The sequence below is a fragment of the Atractosteus spatula genome, chromosome 8, assembly GCF_055471065.1.
Source record: "Atractosteus spatula isolate fAtrSpa1 chromosome 8, fAtrSpa1.hap1, whole genome shotgun sequence".
NCBI lineage: Eukaryota > Metazoa > Chordata > Actinopteri > Semionotiformes > Lepisosteidae > Atractosteus > Atractosteus spatula.
In genome coordinates this window covers 39,835,259-39,857,353 of record NC_142713.1, presented here as the reverse complement: position 1 = coordinate 39,857,353, position 22,095 = coordinate 39,835,259, and the positions used below count along the sequence as shown (strand labels likewise).

The 22,095-nt window shown below is 34.8% G+C and overlaps 1 protein-coding gene across 1 annotated transcript in view; it reads left to right on the top strand.

The window, feature by feature from the left end:
• LOC148829612 (membrane-associated guanylate kinase, WW and PDZ domain-containing protein 2-like) overlaps window positions 1-22,095 on the top strand; it is a 388,779-nt gene that overhangs the window by 312,147 nt on the left and 54,537 nt on the right. The window contains exons 10-13 of the mRNA XM_088923166.1: window positions 269-910; window positions 2,412-2,504; window positions 17,766-17,797; window positions 21,566-21,755. Of these exons, the coding sequence (XP_088779292.1) occupies window positions 269-910; window positions 2,412-2,504; window positions 17,766-17,797; window positions 21,566-21,755 (957 nt within the window). The remainder of the gene's footprint in view (window positions 1-268; window positions 911-2,411; window positions 2,505-17,765; window positions 17,798-21,565; window positions 21,756-22,095) is intronic.

Genomic DNA, 22,095 nt, shown 5'->3' with positions numbered 1-22,095 from the left:
TTAGAAAGTTGCAGTATCTGACAGAATTATTTGAATTATACTTTGGATCACATCTTTATTGTTCTCAAGTATTTTATTATTATTTTAATTATTATTAATTTTTATTTACATTTATTTTTTCCCCATCGTAGTATGTTATAACTCATATTTTCTTCATCTTTCCTTTCCTTGTGTAATTAGCACAGAAAGGTAATGAATCTGTCCTCATCTCAGTTTCTGCTTGGTTTTGCTTGCCAGTGTGTTTAACTCTCCCATGTCTCTCCTTCAGGTGATGTCATTGTCTATATCAATGATGTCTGTGTCCTGGGTCACACACACGCGGATGTGGTCAAGCTCTTCCAATCGGTTCCGATTGGTCAGAGTGTTAGCCTGGTGCTATGCCGTGGATACCCTTTGCCCTATGACCCCGAAGACCCTGCTAGTAGCATGATATCTCCCATGGGGATGATGGAAAGACCACCTGTTTTGGTGAATGGAAGAAGTAACTATGACAATTACATGGAGTACCTTTCACGGACCTCTCGATTTATGCAGGACCACACAGAGCAACTGCCCCAGCAGTCCCTACCCCCCCACCCTGGGGACACTCACCTAGATGGCCAGCTGCCTCCCCCTATACATGAGGATAATGTATCTATGGCATCCTCTGGGGCAACACAATCTGAACTCATGACCATAACCATTGTGAAAGGAGCTGATGGGTTTGGGTTCACCATAGCTGACAGCCCCACTGGACAAAGGGTGAAGCAGATACTGGATGCCCAGGGCTGTCCAGGCTTGTGCGAAGGAGACCTCATTGTAGAGATTAACCAGCAGAATGTGCAGAGCCTCAGCCACACCCAGGTTGTGGATCTACTGAAAGAATGTCCAATGGGAAGCGAGACATCCTTGGTCATCCAAAGGGGAGGAGGTAAGTCAAAGATGCTTGACTGCTGTAATTTTGTAATTGGGATCTGATCTTTCTAACATGTTGAAAATAGTTGAGCCAGTCCTCACTAAACTTCTGTTGTCCTCAGAGCACTGAAACCACAGGAACCCATGATACAGTTTATCTTCATGATGTTGCAATTACTTGTATGTCAAAAACAACTGGCAAAATATGTCTGGTTGAACAATTCATTTTTTACAAGTATTATTAGCATATTATGTAGAATATCTAATTACTAATTTTGATGAAGCATGTGGTTGCTCAAAGTAATGCACAGTCTTGGTAAAAGTGAGTTTCTGTTAGTTTGAGCATTAATTACTGTACTGTATGTGGTCTTTTCATATAGTGAGCCTACTGTTTTTTATAATTCTTCAGAATTATTTACTAACTCCTTGTACTACACTAGGTGATTTTTGTACTACACAAGGTAATTTTTGTACATTTTAAACTCAGAAATTTGTAATGTTCTTAATTTTAGAGTATTCCTTATACTGTGGCAAATAAGCATGTAAAAAAGCCACATATTATTCAATTATATGTGAGTAGAATCCTACCCACAAATTGTGATTATTGTAACCTGTGCATCAAACTCTAAAATGTCAAAAACTGGCACATTTTGGTACATTAAAGACACAGAAGATGTACTAGCAATGCTCAGGTTTCATGAAAAAAGTAAAACAAGGATTTAAAAATGTCTTTGTACTTATCTATCTACTTTCCTTGTTGCAAAAGCAGTTCGTTTTGCTTGTGCAATTACACTTTTTATTTTCATTTATTGTAACACATTCTGACCGTCTTTCTTTATTGCAGTAAACGAATCAATCTTTAATACCATTGCCATAATACAGTATTTGCATTTAACATAATGGAAGTCACTTAGAATGAAATCACGTCAGCTACAGAAAGTCAAACATCAAGGTTCTCTGTTGAATTCCCTTGGATTCTGTTCATGATTGTGATGACTCCAATGCTTCTTTAATTATTTTTTATCAAAACTAATTAGTACCATATCTGAAGTCTGTGCAATATGCAGAAGATGCTCTTACGCGTTATGTCAGGCTCATTTATTTGCATCAGGTCTCTGGAGTGTGTGTATTTTAAGATTCACTCAAGCAAGTGGCTGCAGTGAGAAGTTACTAAAAAGATGCAATGGCAGGTTAAATAAAGCAATATATTTCTATGTACTTCTGGTAAAGAGAAAACATGCTATTTTAGAAACATTACCTCTGTGTAGTCTCATGATACTATGACATTATGCTTGTAGTTTCACACTGTCTACAGCAGGATGATAACCTTTAACTACATTTAATTTAAGTGTGAGTGACTATACTGTCCAAAACCTTCCTTTTGTTGAGCTGGGAGCTGTGCATCAATGTGATGATTATCCCAGGATGGGTTTTCCCCCAACAAAAAGAACAACCAAAGAAGAGATGGTCTGTAATTGAAAATGGAGGAGTAATTTCTCTTATTTTTTTTTCCCCAGTCACACTCAGTAAAGTCAGCTTGGTGGATTACTTTGAAGTGCTCAGTGTAGGGTTGCCACCTGATCCCGTAATTGCAGAAGGCTCTGAAACAGGTCAGGTTTTTAAATGTGCTTTTACATTGCAACTTAACTGATTTCATTCTATTGTGTATATTTAATGAGAATGGCTAAATTCCAGAAATGAAAGACGTGTGTTTTACTGCTTGTCTACAGGTTATGTATAGCATTCCACTGCATTAATTTCTGGAATGCTCAAGACTGGGAAGTAGTTTATAAAATAAGCTGGGCAACAAGACTCTGATGCATTAAGAGTAAGGATGTGTGAAAGTTTCAATATTGTTTGTTGATTGATATGTTTTAAAAATATTCAGTAACTGGTACCAAAAAAAAATACCTTGAATCTGGGAGTGTTATTTTACGTGAGATTTTGTCAGTTGTTATCATTATACACTGTTCATCTGTGATGACTGAAGTAATTTTGAAGGATATACTGTAGTAGTCACTGTTTTGAATGTTTGCATTTGTGGTAAAAGAGTGAATTCAAAAAAGTCTTTCCTTAATTAAATAGAGAGAAAGCTAACCTTTTATGCTTTTTTGAAGAAGTGGGTCTTTAACAAGGTACTACAGTATGTTGAATTTGTGTAATTTAATATTTAAAGATGATTTTAAAAACTCCTGTCCTTTATCTCAGTGTAGTAAATGAACCTGTCAAACAAACAGTTAAGACTTTTAGTTTTTTGCAGTGTTAGTGAGGAGAGGGCAGTGGATCTTCTAAATAGCACAGTAATTAACTGTTTTATGACCTTAAGGATAAATCAATTGATTATGATGTACTGTAGTCCAAGTCTGTGGCCTACATCAGTGATCATCAGTGTTCTTGGTCCTGAAGTACCCATGTGCCTTCCAGTTTCCTTTCCATATGAGAACTTATTCAGTTGACCCCTTAATTTAACCAATTGACTGATTTTTATCAATTGGTTGTTTTCCGCTTTTCTCCAGATATAGTCTCACAAATAGTCTGTTTTACAGTTGTCATGTTCAAATAATCTGCTTTACAGTATGTTCTATGGACAGAAGGAAAAGAACTCAGTTTCAAGGTTTAAAATTCTTGGTCCCCTGTATATTTCTAAACAACTCGTATTGTTAATTAAAGATGTGCAGACTCAGGCACTCTCATAATACATCTTAATGGTATTAAGTTTATAGAAATACGTATTTAGTGGTAGTCAACAAATGTATCAAAAAAGTCATCCTAATTGAGATGCCATTTGAAACCCAAATCTGACACTGGTTTGTTACTAATTTATAAACTCATTCTATTAATTAAGAAATTAAACAATTTTGAAAATACAGGTAAACAGTTCAATTTCAGTATATAATGAAGCAAACTAACACATTTACAGTTACTGTAAGTCAGTGCCTCCAAGACTAGCATTGGAAAACTCTGCTTTACAGTAAATATTGAAGCAGCTGTCCATCCTGAGCAATCAAAGTACAGTAGGTTTTTTAGTCAAAGCAACGAGATGTGGGAGGAGAAGCATAGTGTGCCTAGAGTGGAGAAATTAAATAAAGACCTGTGAAATGACAATTAAAATGGCCTTTTTAATTTTCTGCAAGAATACACCCCATAATTAAAAATGCTTCCGTTTCTGAAACCTGGACAGAAAATGCCTACAAGGCCTGTTTGTATTTGCTAATTGGTATTTAGGCCGTTAGGATAGTTTAAAACAGTTCCACAAAGAAAATAGTGTTGTGCATTACTATATATATAATTGATTGCAAGAATGGTTTATAAAAAATATTAAATCTCACTATACTTTGCAGATACACAAATTTTAACCTTTAAAGTTATTTGTATGATCTTTTTGAAGATGTGCCTCTAATATTCAATAATTATTTTATTTGTATTTTTCAACTGCACTGTATAAAAACTCAGTCATGTGTCTGTTTAGTTAGTATTCAATGAAGGTTATACAGCACAGTTGTGTTTTGTGTATAGCAAAGCAAAGAGGAAATCTAATCAGTGAAATCAGGCATAGTCATATAATACCCCTGAAGAGCATCTGTTTAAATTTTGTAGCCTAAGGGCACACAGCTGATGTCCACTTACAAAAATTTATTCCAGGTGAATGAGACCAGCTTGCCATAAGATGTTGTCTGGCACAATAGTGATGACTGTGACACAATTTTAACCTGTTAACCCAATGCTTTGTGTTTATTCTAGTTTTAAAACTGATTCTACTAATTAGTTTGTGTATTAAAAACTATATATTTTGTCATTAAAACAATAAAGTAAACAAGAGTTCCACTGTAGCTCTAAAACAAATAACAGTTTATTTCATTTTTGCATAGGTTTGAAATAATCTAGGATATTGTTGGATAAACCTTATATAAATGCATGGATTTAAACAAATAAATAAAGAATACATATTAATTTTATTTCTGGCCTAAACACTCAAACACTTTCTTTTTACTAGAAGAGAACTGTTAAAACATTTTCATTCTTTCCATTCATATATTAATCTCATCCATACACGATAAATTAGTCCAGTTGTTGTGTGCAGATCAGGTCAGGAATATCATACTGGAATTGTTGCTTCTTACTCTTATTGTTTTTTCTTTCATTAGAACTGTTTGGCACAGAGTATTAGACAAAATGTTAACATCACACATGTCAACATACAAAGGTTCATATATTGTTTTTTTATTCTATGCTGGTGGCATTCTCTTGCTTCTCTCTGACACATCATTAGAATGTAATAAAGGTTAACCAATGAGAGGAAGGCATTTGTTCCATCCTGTCCCTTTAATGAAATTTCAAATCTTGACAAAACAGAATGTAGTCCTGATTGAGATATAGCCTGGGACAATACTTTCTCTCCCTGTAACAATAGCACACCAGCTAACACATTTCAAACTTGCTTGCAGAATACAACACATTACAGGCAGTTCCAGATGAAAGGTACAATACAGCCTACGCTTTCTGTCACAGAGGTACACGGAACGTACCTGATACCCACCTCCGCGTGCTTTGGGATTGTAGTGTGACAGAGTCTTTTTGGGGGTAGTGACAATTGTGCTTTTGGATGTGACTGTTATCCGTGTCTCACTGAGCCCAGCGCTTAACAATTCCCAAGTTACTATTAGTCTTCTGACACGCTGTCTTCTGTTTGCTAGGGTAACAACATAAAAAAAAACTCTATTCTACTGGTTGGGTCATCTGCAAAACGTATTCTTACAGAAGAAATTAAAGCTAGATTTACATTTCACTTGTGCAAAAATTGTGACAACGTGGTTAGATTTTTTCTTTCATCTTCAGAACCTGCTTTTCCTTTTTCCTTCATTTACAAGATAAAGGTTTATTCCACGCTGAAAAGAGAGGAAAGGAAACACGTTTTGGCTGTGGAGCCTTCTTTGGGTGAAGAAGAAGAAGAAGAAGACTCGAAAAAGGCTCCACAGCTGAACCGTTGTGTTTCCTTTCTTCTCTTTTCAGCTTGAAATAAACCTTTAACTTGTTCCTTTGCAGCCTGCGCATGCTGTCGCAGCTACCTACTTGAACTTTTCTAATTTACTGTACTGTATGTTTAATTTTAAAAATGTACTCAAACGGGTACTTATACACGCAAGTGCATTGCAGGTCTTAGTCCTGAATTGAATCTTTGATACAGGTAAGAAACCTTTAAGTGTAGTAGGAAAAAAATAAAGATGGGTGACTAACCTTTGTGGATTACGCTTATGTTAAAGGTAGGGGAAATAAACATGCATTATAATAACAAATAGTAGGTTCCGGAGCCCCCTGGGAGAATGGAAAAAGACAAATAAGTCATGTAAAGGTAACATCTTTAGGATATAAACTTTAAATATGGCAAATATGGCAAACATCTAAGACATGAACAGCATGTACAGTATGGTGAGTTTTCACTATCAGTATTGAAGTGACATCAATTTTATGTTATTAGGACAGAGTATTTTTTTTAATAATGCATGCAATGTATACTGCAGTGATATGTTTTGAATTCAGCAATGCATCTACTGTACATATAAAAAAAGATCTATGTTTTTTAAATGGGTAATTTCTGATGGATGCAATTAATGGTTCAATCAGGCATCTTTGAGAGGTTGGATCCAAAATATTATGTTTGGAAATAATTAATTCAAATTGAATTCCTTGGGTAGTATAGAAATGATAAAAGATTTTCTCAGCTTTTGTTAGTCTTCAAATTGTGCCATGAAAATACTAATAGTGGTAGTATAGATGATCTAAAATAGTTCTTTTATTGCCTATCTGCAATAGCTGCTTTCTCTGAATGGTGTCAATTGAACAGTTACTGGTTTGAAAGCTGTTTTTATTCTCTTGTCCATTTGATGAATTTGTAAAAATATCTTTGGGTGGTTGAAATGAATGCTTTAGTACAAACACCTCCAAATGTCACAGGAAAGCTGTATTGCTTTTTTGCACACCTTTGGAATACTGTGTTGAACACACATTATGTAAATGAGATATCATATATATTAATTTAATTTTCCAAACATTCTTATTTGCCTGAAACAGCACTCTCTTTGGTCTGTCTTAGAACAGAAATGTACTTGTCCAGTACCTTGCCCAGAGGTACTTGTCCATTCTCACCATTATTCAGCATCACTCACTTTGACATATAGAGGTTCAAATGTCAATCTTTATTAAACATTTTGTATTTCTTTAACATCTTGTTATATTTTTTAGAATTGGTAATATTTCAAAGGAATTAAGTTTTATTTCTGTTATACTGTATTTCATGTGCTTTCCTCATTTTTCCCTTGTTAATTATCACTAGTTCCATAACCTGTTACATTTACATTTTCAGTGATTTTCCGTTTGTGGTTTCTGATGACATCTGAAGGCTTCTGAAAAGATTTGAAGTGCTTTGTGCCTTGTGGAGATGTATCAATGTTTTGAATCAGCTCTACATGTCACTGCAATGTGTCAGGCTAATTTGCTTCCTCACCACATTTCCTTGAAATTAGCTTTGGGAAATCTTGTTCAGGTCAGATGGAAAGCATGGCAAATAACAATCTAAATAGGAACAAAATAGTGGAATTATGTACAATCTATAAAACATTCAGCAAATTAAGCAACTCATTAAAAGCAAAGAAAATGACATCTTCAAAAATGTAATTTCACAATTACTGTGCTTCTGTGTTAGAGCACATTAGACAATGCTAATTCTAATTTGAATGCTTGTCAAATTTCCTGAACCTTTTCTTTTACCACTTACCGTAGAATCCCAGCCCTGATCCAAAGTGACCAATAACTATGAATAACCAGAATAACCATGAGTTACCACCGTTCCCTCATCTTACACTCATCTACATCTTGCTCAGTTCGGCAAGGATAAAAGAGCTAAATCTCCAAGACCCAACGGAGCTGATAGAACAAGGCGCAACATTCCAAATCACCCAGCTACTTATGTGGGACTGGTACAAAAATTAAGACTAGAATTATTTTGTGGCTCAATATCTATGAGCAACATGTTATAAAACAATAGATAAAACATCAGATTTCAAAATCCCTGTAAGCAATAGAAATTAATTACATGTTATTTTACTTCCATAGCTCAGGGTGTCTGTCTTTCTCTAGGCTGGTGTGTCATCCCTATTACAGCAAAACATTTCACATTTAGCTCATCTGAAGGAATTTTTTTACAGACAATTTTGCTGGAAGGACTTGAAGATAAACTGTACATGGTTTCCTCTTCTGTCCTTTTCAAAAAGCTCTTGTACAGTATCATAAAAGGTATGAGTGTGCCTTCTGTTAACTGTTACAAGTGTGACTGCAGTTAACTGTTTCCTTTGGCTTGTTTTCCTGCAATACTTTAGCAATACTTCTGGACTAATGTCAGTGCACTTAAGTAGTAAACACATTCTGAGGAGTATAATGCAACAGTTCAATATTCAATAATCAAGGGAGTTTCGTAACCCCATATTACATGGCATAATATTAACTATTCTTGAAATATTTGGATTGCTCCTTGATGTTTTAGCAAACAAATAGCTGTCTTGTCCCTCATTATGCCTGATTAATGCATTAATTGCAAATGCCCTCATTAGCTGCTATCTAAACCATTAAGTGCCCGCATGATAATTGTGGACAGATGAATTCTGCAACAATAATTGGGTAATAAAGGATTTCAATGTAGCTTCACAGAGATGGAATGATAAAGTCCTTTGGAAATGCCAGCTTGCATACAAGGATTACTAATAAGCAGTGCAGCCAACATAGAGGGAAAGTGAAAGGTACACTGTGACAGATTGAGTAAATGAAAATAATAAGGAAATGTGTGGTATGATTTGTCAGTTTGTGTGCTTAGAGATTCTGTTTCACTTATAAATAGGAAGTTTGACAGACATTGGATTTTTCATAACACTGTCTGGTACTCTTAATTGGTAACACAGATTGCCATGTCTGCTTAGTATCTTTTTATATCAGTTTAATAAGGTCTTCCGTTCTACAGAATTTGCTTTGACATATGTTCTATAATCAATGAACACTCAAAACAGAATTATAGCTGTGTAGATTATTGTTTCTGACATAACATCATGCTTCAACACAAACTGATGACCGGGCTATACAAATGATCCAAAATGGGGATGAAAGTGCTTCTCAGTGGGAGCCATGTTGTCTTGGTCCTACTTTGATTGATTGTATAAAGTGAGGTGGAATGAAGTGGTTTTGGAACTGGTCATAGTAGCCTTATTATATCTTAAGAGTAAAATACATTTATATAAATAACATATACAATATTTTAAAAATAATATATATTCGAAAGATACATTGGATTTGGATTTAAAAAGCATTTTATATCTCGATTCAAAACCAAATATTAAGTTTGGGGTTCACTGTCTTTACAGTGTCACTTATAGAAACGATTTTCTGACTACGTAAGTTGCCTGCATAGTCCAGTAAACTGCCTACTGCTAAACTACAAAATTGCCAGAAAGTGTGAGGCAATCTTATAGCACATATCTGAAAGGAAGTGTTTTTGAAAAGCAGGCTATATTAAATAAAAAATAACCTGCTGATACTATTTGTTATCAAATATGTCTGCTATCCCTCCTGGCCAATGATGATTGTCTTCCCTGGACCTGAAAGTGAATGATTCTGCCAAAATGAAACTGACATTCTCTCTGGCAGGTTGAGCAGGTTATGTTCTAATACCGTCTTCACAAAGGTGGGTAGATGCTCATTGATTCAAGGCAGTATTAACTGTTAAAACCTCAATACATACTGTATGTTGGTGGTGTATTAGTTCATTGTCTTCCAAGTGTAACTTTGCCCTTGACCTCATTATACTGTATATATGAAATCCACAGCCTGGTATTTAATTTTAGTTCATTGAATACAGTGTGTCACTCACTTTTTAAACTCAGTCCCGGTTCCATTAAGATCAAAATCAATAAGTGATGCTCTAACGATCACAGATATCCACATAATAGGCTGATGACTAAATACAAAAAGTAGCTCAATGTAATGAAATAGGATGTTATTTGTTATACAGGTATATAGGAGATAGTTTCTATTATAACACCCATCAATTACCGCATTCTTACTTTCTATATGAGGCTAAAATCAATGTGTATCATATGTTGGGAGCAGTGCTGAATAATTATAAGGGCTCTGGATTCCTTACCAGACAGCTATGGGTTCCGGTGTAAGTTAAGGACACTGCCTTGAGCACGGTACTACCTAGATCACTCCAGAAACACAACTGTGTGAGTACTAAAATATTTCTGGAGAAAAGGGAATACAATGAAAAGGGAGCACAGTTCAAATGTACAGAAGCATACTGTATAAGCCAAGGAGTTTCATAACCCTGTGCAATATGCCGTAATATTACTTCCCCTAAAATATTTGAATTGTTCCTGTTTTGTTGTTCAGCAAACAAATAGTAGTCTTGTCCCTCATTAGGTCTGATTAATACATTCATTGCAAACACCTTCATTAGCTGTTATCCAAACCATTAGCTTGCATGATAATTGTGAACAGATGAATTCTGCAACAATAATTGGGTAATGAGGGATTTCCATGTAGACCAGGGCACTGGACTCCTGACCAGACAGTCATGTGTTTCAGTGGCAGGTAAGGACATTGCTGGAAAATGGGTAATGACCACTATACTGTAAGTCACATTAAATTAAAGCATTAGACAATAAATAATAATGAAAATTTGTATAAAGGTGTGACGTGTAAATTAGATCTTTGCAAGTTGGGCCTAAGGGAATGATCATTTTCATTCTGCTCTTACTGACTAAAAAACCTGTATCAGATCATGGCATCATCTTATCATATTAATACCATGCATTCATATAACATTTCTAAGGATTTCAGAGCAATTTAGATACAGTATAGGAGGGGACTCACTTCATCCGTCAGTGAAGTACAGATCCCACTAGGGTGATGCATTGCAGCCATTGTGCACCAACAGTCCCAGTACACAGCAAATCAGATGCAGATAAAGAAATTACTTCACCATTTGAAAAGAGTTTTGAGTAGAGTGTCGAGAAAAGCATATTATTACTATAACCTCCGAAGGGTTGAACTTCCTGAAGTGACAGTTCCTGACCATTGCACTTGGGGAATCTCTAGTGCTAAATACCTGACTGCTACAGTTTAGCAGCAGCTTGCTTTTTTAAACTTGTCAAGTTTAGACTTGTTTCTGCACTTGGTCCTTAATTTTGAAAAATATACTTCAAGTTTACTTTTTCCAATGATGTCACTGTACAGAAATTTAAGCAGCCTCTCTTCAATATATTGACCCTTATTTCTGACAATTAATAGGTGATCAATTTATGGTGAGATGCAGTACTGTATGTGAGAATGATAATGTTTCAAACATTCTCACAAATGGTGTTTTTCCCCCTTTTTTCAGAGGTCCATTGATTACAGTACATTTCAGTTAGTACTCCTAATTGAGAGGAGTTCTTAGTTGATACAGGGCTGATAACAATTATTAAGAAAATCTAATTTATACTTTTGAGAATTAAAAAAAAAAGTTTTAATATTTTTCCCAATTAGATGACTGAATCAATTAAATCCTGAATGACATCTGTCCTAAAGCACACTTCCAGTCCAGGGAGAAGAGTATCAACTCTAGTTATAACACCTGCATGATTTCCCTTAGGGGTTTCCCATCTTGCTTCTGAAAAGGCCCAGGTACTGTAAATCAAACTCTTCTTTGTTTCTGAGATGACAACTTGATAGTTGCTTTTTTAGCTGTTCTGTTTTAAATCCACTTAGAAATCGAACGTAAGTGCTAAAGAAAACTTTTGGTAAATGTGTGCTTTCCACTTCCAAAGAGGAGAAAGGTATAAAAGTGCAATCAAGTGGAACTGACAGGGTTGATGAGGTTTGGATACAGCTGATGTGAGCTTGAAGGGCTTTTGAATTGAATTGATTGCCTGGAGACCTCCATGTGGGTTGCATACTGAAATGGAGCATACTGTGTTATTTCATGCAAATGTGTGATGAATAAAGCTATTTAGGTGAAATATACCATAGATATAAATCATAAGTATGGTGTTACTGCGAAATTGTGAGACTGAAACATTGCACAAACATTGCTATTTTAATAATTTCAATAATTAATTGGATTTATTTAGCGCTTGTAATCTCAAAGTTCCCAGGAGGAGGAGAACCACTTAATGCACCACTGAAATGCAACACCTCCATAGGTGACATGTGGTAGCCAGTATGCACCAGCAACCATACTGAGAAATTGAGAAATTGCTTCACTAAATAAATTATGAGGAAACTTAGGGAAGTCAGATTGTTCAAGCCCAGGGTGGAAGTTAACCTTGACACTGGGTTTAACACCCTTATTCTTGCAAGCAGTGCATGAAGTCTGTAATGAAATTTTACCATAATGTTACAAAGTAGGTCAAAATATATTTTACTGTAGTCATGACTTTTTCTTTAAAGTTACTTTGCACAGGTATAAAGTGTTACAAGTATGCATAATCACAGACTGATATTTATTACTCTACTATCATATTTCTTGCGTATTTTCCACAACATTCTTACTTATATCATATTCTTTAGATCATCTTGCATTCATTTTAGTAAATACTGTGTTGTAAATCTGGTGGTTAAATGCTTATTGGAGCCCCCAATGATTCCTGTTAATTACCAGTATCAACTTGTACCCTTTTCGCAATTGAAAGGCAGTTTGTACAATTTAGTTTCCTTATCCTGAAGGTTTTGTAAGGTAAGTAATGAGTTAATACCAACAGTATCTGGAAGGTCCCTAACTGGAGATTTGTTTTGGAGAACAACTTAATCACTGATAACACAATGAACTCAGATGTTGCTCTAAGGAAGTATTTAGTGCATTAGCTCAGGAAACCTCTCTCTTGAGTTGAAGCAAAGGCTCCCTTGCTCATAGATAAAAGAAACACGGCAGTGTTCTAAGTAAACTCATACTGCTTTCAAAACAAAGCTTTATCTTTAGATGCTTAATTATTTCCAACCAAAAATTTGTTGTGAACAAATTAAAAAAACAAACTTTTTTGTTGTTGTAGTGACTTAAATTGACTTTTTTTTCACGACAAGAGTACTATTGCCTGAAGTGTCCTTATTTGAGCTTTTTGAAAATAGCACATGAAATGGATGATGTAACCTTGTACATTGCATAATCATTGTCTGATAAATTATTCTATTATTTTAATAGTTTCCATGCCATTGCAAAACATGGATTTGTTACTTAAAATTTGTTTCATGTTATGAAAAGCAGTCACTTTAATGATTTTGAAAGTCCTGTTCTTATACTATTCATTACAGTAGACCTATTGTAATTTGATTTTATGTAAAATGTTTCCCTTCTGCCCTTTGCAACATGATCACATTACAGTCACAGTTCCAGTAGAGAAACAGCAAGATTCATGAGTAGCTTGTCATCTTGACTATCTCTTGATTATCACGTTTGTAAGAGATCAAAAGATGGACTGTACAGCCGTGAAAAGAAAAAAAACCCTGAATTTTCATATCTGGAATTAGAGAAAGTGCCGAATAACACTAAATTAATGTTTTTCAATAGTACTTAATTAACTATTTTTCTATTTTCATACACATGCAGATATGCATATAAACATTGAAATAGACAATAAGGCTTTGTTCCCCTTTCAGATAGACTAAGCTATATAGTCTAAACTATAAAATTCCCACTTGAATTAATAAAATTAAATCTTGGACTCAATAGCAATAATATCAGCATTAATTCACTGACTTTTGAAAATGTGTTTCCTGCTTATGTTTACTGTTAAAACTTTGGCTTAGATGTATAGTATCACAAAAGGCATTTCTTTCAAAACTATCACCCCAAAATTGTTTTAGAACTAGATTGATGTGTGCTTAATAAAAGTAATGCCTATGTACAATACAGTGTACTTACAGAACTCTTAGTACCAAGGACAGCTCTTTGCAGAAATGTGCTCCCTAGCCATCAATACTTTACACTTGAACATGTTGAAGCCTCCTAAACAAGTTGTGCAAGGTTTATTTGGATTTTGAAGATATTCTGGCTCACATGCTCTCAGAAAGCACTCCCAGCTTGTCTCTTGTCAGAGATACAGTGGTAAGAAAATAAACAGAAAAAACAAATGGCTTCTGCCAAAAGACTTACTTCTGTTATGTACAGTAGTACTGTATGTATTAACATGCTATTACTTTGGCAATGAAGCGGTATTTCCATATTCATTTACCTTGTCCTGTGTTATGTCCTTCACCATGCAGTATTTTCTGCAGTACTCTTAATATTCATCAACATACAGTATGGATGTATAATAGCGGTATTTGTTTTCTAAAGGAAAGCTTAAAACATAAAAGCTTTTTGGTACTACTGTATCATTCCTGCTGCAATATTAAAGCCATACAGACTTGAAGTTCAGATATTCTGCTGAGTTTTTATAAAGTTCTTCTTTCTTCCAGAAACAAAAATATTTCATTTTTACTGTTGGTTTTATGTAGGTTTATCCATTAGGTGAAACTATAATTTGGTTTGACTAAATATTTTGTCTCTCCAGCCTTCTACAGAGTAGAAGTCAGTATTAACTTTTGCTACAGATTCTACAGTACAGTATGTCCTTCATTTACTATACTACTATACTGTATATAATATTAATCTGATATGGAAGAATGCAGATCCCTGTGATGAAACTCCTTGTTAATCCTGTGGAATATTCTTCTGTTACAACACCTGCATTACAAAACCAAATGTATTAGGGATCAGTTTGCTTTAATGCATGCATTGAAATCATGAAGGTCCCAGCCATTATTTGCTTATTTTGTACCAAAAAACAATTAACATGAATTCCTACTATCCCTTCTTGAAAAAGATGAACTCCTGGTTTAATTTTTGTTGCCAAGTGCAGTTTCTTTTGCCATCGTTGAATTAGAGAGCATTTATGCTATAATTACAGCTTTAAGAAAATTGTTGCCTGCAAAAAAATGCATTGAGTGACAAACTAATCCAATCCCATTGATTTGCGTGTCTTCAGTTCTTCCTGGAGGGTGTCCATGGCTTTACATGAAAGAAAGAATGAAATTGAGTAGGGAAGACAGAGAAAGGATGTGATTTGCACACTGATTTTTTTTCTTTTTTAGGCTGGTACATGCATTTGTTCCGTGATAAAAGTAATGTTGTAAGCTGTGACATAAACGTTTTACTATGACTTCAATATACAGTACCTTATTTTTCTTCTTATTCAGTATTCAGGAAGTAATACATTCAGCAAACTGTTCTGATCCATCTTTGGAATTAAATGCATTAACCCTAATTCCTTGTGGATTTGATGGAGGCTTGCAAAACTACCTTAGAAGATGCCTGCAATTTTTACAGAGAGAACTTGCCTTTGCTTTTTTGTACTTGTTACAGGTACATCTATTTACAGCATACCATAGAAACACTGACAATGTTTAAAAAATTGTAATGGCTATTTGTCCTTCTTTTACTCAAAAATCTATATACTGTAGCCATGGAAGATGTACAGTATGTGTAAAACAAACGGCTAAGAGTGTTGTTTCATTCCCCTTGTTTTAGTCTGAAATGATGGTTCCTGCCAAAATACGCATCCTTAAGCTTTGAAATACTGACCCTGCTTGCTATTCAATTGCTTTTTGACAGTAGAATGTGTAAATTCGAGGACAATATATATATATACAGTGCTGATAAAAAGTCTGTGAGCCCCCTAGTTTGAATCATTATCTCATGTATTTTAGACTTATATTTTAGAAAGTATAATTAGATCTTCCTTAAAGTCTTAATTAAAAATGAAGATAATTGAATGAAATGTATAACATATTTTGTCCAATTCTTCCTTATGTAACTGCTTCAGGCTGGTGACATTTGAGGGTTTCCTTGCATGAACGTCTTGCTTTAGGTCCTGCCATAATATTTCAGTAGGATTTATGCCTGGACTTTGATTTGACCAATCAAAAATGTGAAATTTCATCTTTTGCAGCCATTTTGTTGTACATCTGCTCACATGTTTTGGATCATTTCCTTGCTGCATGACCCAATTTTGGCTCAGCTTCAGCTGACAAATGGATTTTTCTTGGCAGTGTATAATGTAATAATAAGAATAAACAGTATATCTTACTTTCCTGTCTGTACAGCTTTTCTAATAAGTGAAAAGTCTTAATAACATTTCTTTTCAATTTTCATTTATGAGACAACCTCATGAATTCATTTAGCATTTATTGTAGTATTTTATTCTCATAACTGGTGGTTTGTGGGTCCAAGCTCCTATTGTAGACACTGCAGACAGGTTTAACAAACATGTAAAGATATAACTGTACATCATATACATCTTCCAAAATATAGACTTCTAATAGCTGATCTTACTTTTATTTATAAAAATTATAAATTATAGAAATGATCAAATACAACCTAGTATGTTTTGGAGGGAATATAACATCATGCTTTCTGCCTTTCTTATTAATGTAATTCATTGCCAACTCACTGACAAGCATTGATAGATAATAACAATTTTACACAGGAAAACACTGTTTAATTAAAAATAGTCTTTAAGACAGGTTTTGCATTTTGCATTGTTCAATATATAAGGCAAGACCTGCAGAGCAAGAAAAGTACAGACTACAGCTGCTCTCTCCTTCAGTCTCTGTGCTCGAAATTTCTGGCAGATGATCAGGACCCTGCTGTGTGAATGGCAGATAAGGTTAAATGATAATTTGGGGTTTGTGGAAGACAAGGCTTGAAGCATAGCATTGTGTATCCGTGCATGAACTGCACTTCGCTAAATACTATCATGCCCTAATTAAATAAGTAAGCAAATATGAGGCTATGAAGTTAAAGCCAGGATTACTCATTCAGACAGACTTAACTTTTTGTTCCTCTTTGTTATTGGTTATTGGGGTCAGCTAATACAGCATTAGTTTGTTTTCTTTTTCTAATCCAGAGTAGAATTTCTTGTTTTTAAAATGTTCAGTTGTGGAAAGAAAAAAAGGATGCATCTGCAACAGGTGAATTAGCTCTAATCACTTCTGTTGTCAAAGTAGACATCTAATTAAGTAACTTCTATGATTTAGGAATTTATATATATATATATTTTTAGACTTTCAACATTACCTTCCTGGATTCACTTAAGAGTTTTATTTTGAAGTAAAATATTGCATTGAGAGTTAATATTTTCAGAATGTAAATTTTTGAAGCAGTATTGTGACATTCTAAGGACAGGTCATGAGTACATCCCAGGTGCTTGCATAATGTCAAGAGACTAAATTATCTTGTGTTCTTAGGGAAACGGAGGACACACTTTAGCCAATGTTTGAACATGTTCATATAATATCTGCATCACTGTGTTTGTGTCAGTGAAGTAGGTTGTGAAAGGAAATCTGCAGTAGAAGTACATGATGCGAAAGGAACATAGACAAAATCCCCAGTTTTAACGCACAGGGATTGGAGTTCAGAAGTGATGGCCCTCCATTGCTAATGCATTGGGTTACATCCTCTCCACCATATATCAGGAGAAGACAATTTTGATATTCCACTTCTTGCTTGTCTATTAGTGTTGAGTATCATTTAGTTATCTGGCTTTGTTTGTGTCCATTTAAACTGTATATTTAGGAAACGGGACACAGTACTTATAATCTCATTCTCATGCAGTGTTTTGCATTCAGCACACATTGCTGCTGCGAATCTGCAGAAACTGTAGTGACGTGTGATTGTGTACACCAGTTTCTTTTTGTTCATGTTTTGTTTTCTATTTAACTAAACCTGAATATCCTCAGAGAGACCATGTCCAAACTATATATTGGCTGCACTGTTTATTAGGCTAAATGTTTTTGTTTTCTTACCATTGCAGGTCACTTTTCACCATGGAAGACCTCTAAACAGGTAAAATGCATTGTCTTCCAAACAAAGCTTACTTCTGCTCTGTATTTAATATTAACTATGGCAACAGCTGTGTGCTCATGTGTCAGCTTCTAACTGGCTTTGATTAGAATGTTAGACTTGCTTGCTATATTTTTGTAGAAAACATATGCCTTTGTTGCACAGTTACAGTGCTCTCTCCTTGTTTTATGATGTATAACACATCAGTTCCTCATACCCTGAAATAAATGGGTGAGAAAAACTGTCACTGTTCAGTGGACAGTCTGTGTACATTTATTTTCTGTCAACACAAGCAGAGCTTGAAGTACTGAGGGAGAACAATGTTTTCTTACCTTTCCAGAACTCATTTTGTCAAAACTCTGTTTTGAATTTTAGCAAGTGATTCCATACTGTATAAATCCATGTTTTCTACATAGCATATATCATTTAAAATAATGTACTGAATAGTTCAACATCTCTAATTGTAAAAATGAACAAAGTGTTGTGAAAACACCTTCACTTCAATTTTTCATTTAAGCTGAAACCTCCAAAAGTACTCTGCATTAATGTGCTGTGACAGGACCCACAGGGAAGACATTGTACTGTAAGTGTTTATTTTGCCATTTAGTGCAGCAAGGAGCTAACAGATGCCCTTCCTAACAAAGTAATTATTGGGATGCACAATTCATCAAAAATATGGCTACTGGAATTCAATCAACTCAACTGGACTTTACTTTTATCACATTCCACCTGATTGAAACATTACTATATGTGAGGTCAGACAAACCGTTAGCTTTCAAAACTATAATTCTCTTGAACAGAATTCAAGAAGTGCTCTCTCTCAAGCTGCTAAAATGCCAATCTCTGCACACAGAAGAGACAGATGAATATAAAAATGGAGAGAGGCCCAACAGTTCAAAGTTTAAGTGTGGTCGTGGGGGAATGCACAAGTGGAACAGCACCCTCTTTTGAGAAGTAGGATGTCAAATCAGAAGAGGACACTCAACACTGCTCACTCCAGATGCGTTTTATCGCCAGCTGGGGGAAGACTGATTTGGTGTGAGGAAATCCGAAAGAAAAAAGTCCCCGATGAAGCATCTTTCTTTTCAAACCATGTTTCACCTAATGCAATCTTCATGAATCATTCTTATAATATCAGGACAATATTCTGTGTGGGCACTCTGGAATGGTCCCTTCAATGTTCAGACACAATTATTGTATAGTAATTATTGGGTCACATTGACGTCTGACAGAAGAGTCACTTCCTGAAATTATTGTAAAGCCTGTGAGACACTTCATGAAACCTGGGAATCTGTTTTTTTAAAAACCTGCATTTTATATTACTTTAAATTTAATTTTACTCCAATAAAACATTTTGTGTTACCACGCATTTAAAGAAGGAATTAGGAAAACAAATGGGGCTGTACCTACAGTATTTTTTCCACCTCACTATTGCATCCTGTAAAATGAGAAAATTCCTATTACAATAAAACAACCGGCAAGCTTTCATCTTAAGTAATATATTCATAGAAATCAGCATTTTATTTTTGCCTAAACATAAAAATATTCATCTGCTCTTTGCATGTTCAGCAATTTTTTGCTCTGAAGACTTTTCTTCATTAACACCTGATTTTATTATTTTAAAAAGTCAGGTTAAAGTTCAAACCATGCTGATATTTCTTATCTGAAATGCAAAGAAAGCACAAAGAGTTCAACAGAGATTTCATTGAAATAATTTTCTTAAGAACAACTAAATAGCCTCGGGGGAGAATCAGGAGTATATTATGTAAAATTAAAAAAAAGGTAAATTAATAAAATTCCGGTTTTGGTGCCTTAACATTTTGTTTGATCTGTCGTTATTATTCAGTTGAGTGTTGCAGAATATAAGATCTAAAAGAAAGCTAAATAGCTTCCTTGGTGGTTTGACAAATTTTAATACTGACCCCTACACACCCTTGATGCACTAGTATTACTGTAATGAGCTAAAAGATCTCAGCAAAATGATTCTTGTTAAATTATGTGTCTTTCTGCACTAAAATACTATTTTATGGTGGTAATATTTAAAATTGCAATGCAATGTTGTGCCCACTGAGATACAATTTACTGCCCAAAACATATTTCATTCAAATTAAATCTCTATTTTCTTGGTGATTTTTGATTGTTTTTGTGTTTGGTTGATTTTTATAGGAAGTGTTTTTAATGTATAATAGGAGGAGGTGAATTATATCCTCACAAAAAAAGCATTCAAAATTATTGTTAGTTGATAAAATCTGTAGACAGAGGAGAACTACCAAAGCTTTAAAAACATAGCATTTATTCATAGCAAAATGTTTTTCAGTCCTGAAGAATCATGTCTGGTTATCATTTTTGTGTTGAAGAACAGTTCCCTTACTAAATGAAAAGTAATATCTGTATCCAAATTCATGTTTTAATATCAATTAGGTATCGTACTAGGGTAGGGTTTCATCATACATCACCATCTATTTTCATTATACTGCCAATGAGCTGTTCAGTCAATAATATAAAGTTTACAGCAGAATTAATCTTCTCTCTGTATTTTCTAATATTTTAGTGTTATGGAAATAGTATTTTTTAGAGAACTGTTTGGAAACAAATCTCATTTACATATATTACTTTCTTTTCCTTTTATTTTTTATATACTGTACAAGTACTTGCAACCCATATAGTTTGCATTACATCTGACAGATCTCATACCTACAGTAATGATATTTATAGTTTCATCTGGTGCTTTCCATGATACATTTTGTAGAAACTTTCATGCATAAACCCTAATGGCTTTTAGAAAAATGCATACTGTGATTTGTGATTTTTCCATTATAAAACATACTGACCACTATAACATTATTTTGTCATTGTCTTACATTGTAAAGCTTTAATGATTCAGCACTGTTGCTTGTAATGCATCACATGTTTAAAATGAACATTTCTAACATCTATGGGCTTCAGCATTGCACTAATCTTCATTATGTTGTCACTCACCATTTGTTTTTTATTAATTTCTGTAGTTAATCTCTTGGTTACGAAAATGTAGACTAATTGAAACTGATCAATTATACTGTAGCTGATTAAAACGTATACAGTATATTTCGTATTACATCACTATCCTTCAGTTGGCAATTGATGTGTGCAAGTTGGATCTTAACAGGTTTGAAGCAGGAATGGAATTAATGGTGTGTAATCCTTTAGTGGTAATAATTGTGCTGAAACATGGGGTTACCATTTACACACAAAATCCCAGGAATTCCAGTCCTACAAAGAAAAAAATACAATGAACTTGTTTTTATGCCATTGGATAGCTCAGTAGATCAATAATGGAAAATGGATTGTAAGGACCTTTGACTCTGTATTAAGGCTGATTTGCTTTAACCCCATTTGACAGTGACCGTAAGTCACACTGTGTTGAGGCCAGGTCTGTGTTGAATTAATTCCTCTGATTTCACTCCATGTCCTGCAGGGCAGGACTCTCCATCCTAAGAACCACATCTCAGCTGGCTCACTACGAATGTATAGTGGACAAATTCTCTGTGAAGTTGGATGATAAAGTGTTAAGATGAAGTCCCATGAACATTCCCAAAGCAAAATGATATGTAGTATCATATTCCAAGGAACATTAGCAGCCTCACACTTCAGGTTTCCAAATCCAGAAGGTGTAACAAAAGGCATGCACCTCTTTGGGCACTTACGGAAAAGGAGTTTTTGGTCACCTACAGTAAAATAGCTCATATGAAACAAAATTAAATAAATAACAAATGAATGCCAATGTGTTTGCAGGTGTTGGAGCAGTGGGATGTCCAAGGCAGCCCCCAGACCAGCTTATCTGCTCCAGTAATTCCACAGAATGTTCCCTTCCCATCAAACTTCCACAGGGCTTCTTTCCCAGACTCAGCCGATGGCTTTGATCAAAGAAAACCTGACCCCTATGAACTCTATGAGAAGTCCAGAGCTATCTATGAGAGTAGGCGTAAGTAACAACCATGATTTAATATTAATGTTCCAGTAAGTAGGTTTTACTGTAGTTTACACACATACTCACCCCTCCCTGATGCCCTCCATTGTGTATGTGACAATGAGGATACAACATTTCATGTTGTCACATCTGATTTAACACAGAAGAGCCCTTCTGAGTGACTGTTTTGAAATGCTAAGGGCATTTTTCAGAGCTGCCTTTTCAAAAATCAAGACATTTTTGTTGTCAACTGTTGGCCCCCATCAGGAAGGTCACAGTCCTGGTAGCAAAAGAGACATGTAATGCATCTGTGTTTAAGGGAGGATGATGGCAAATATACAGTATCAGAGCCTTG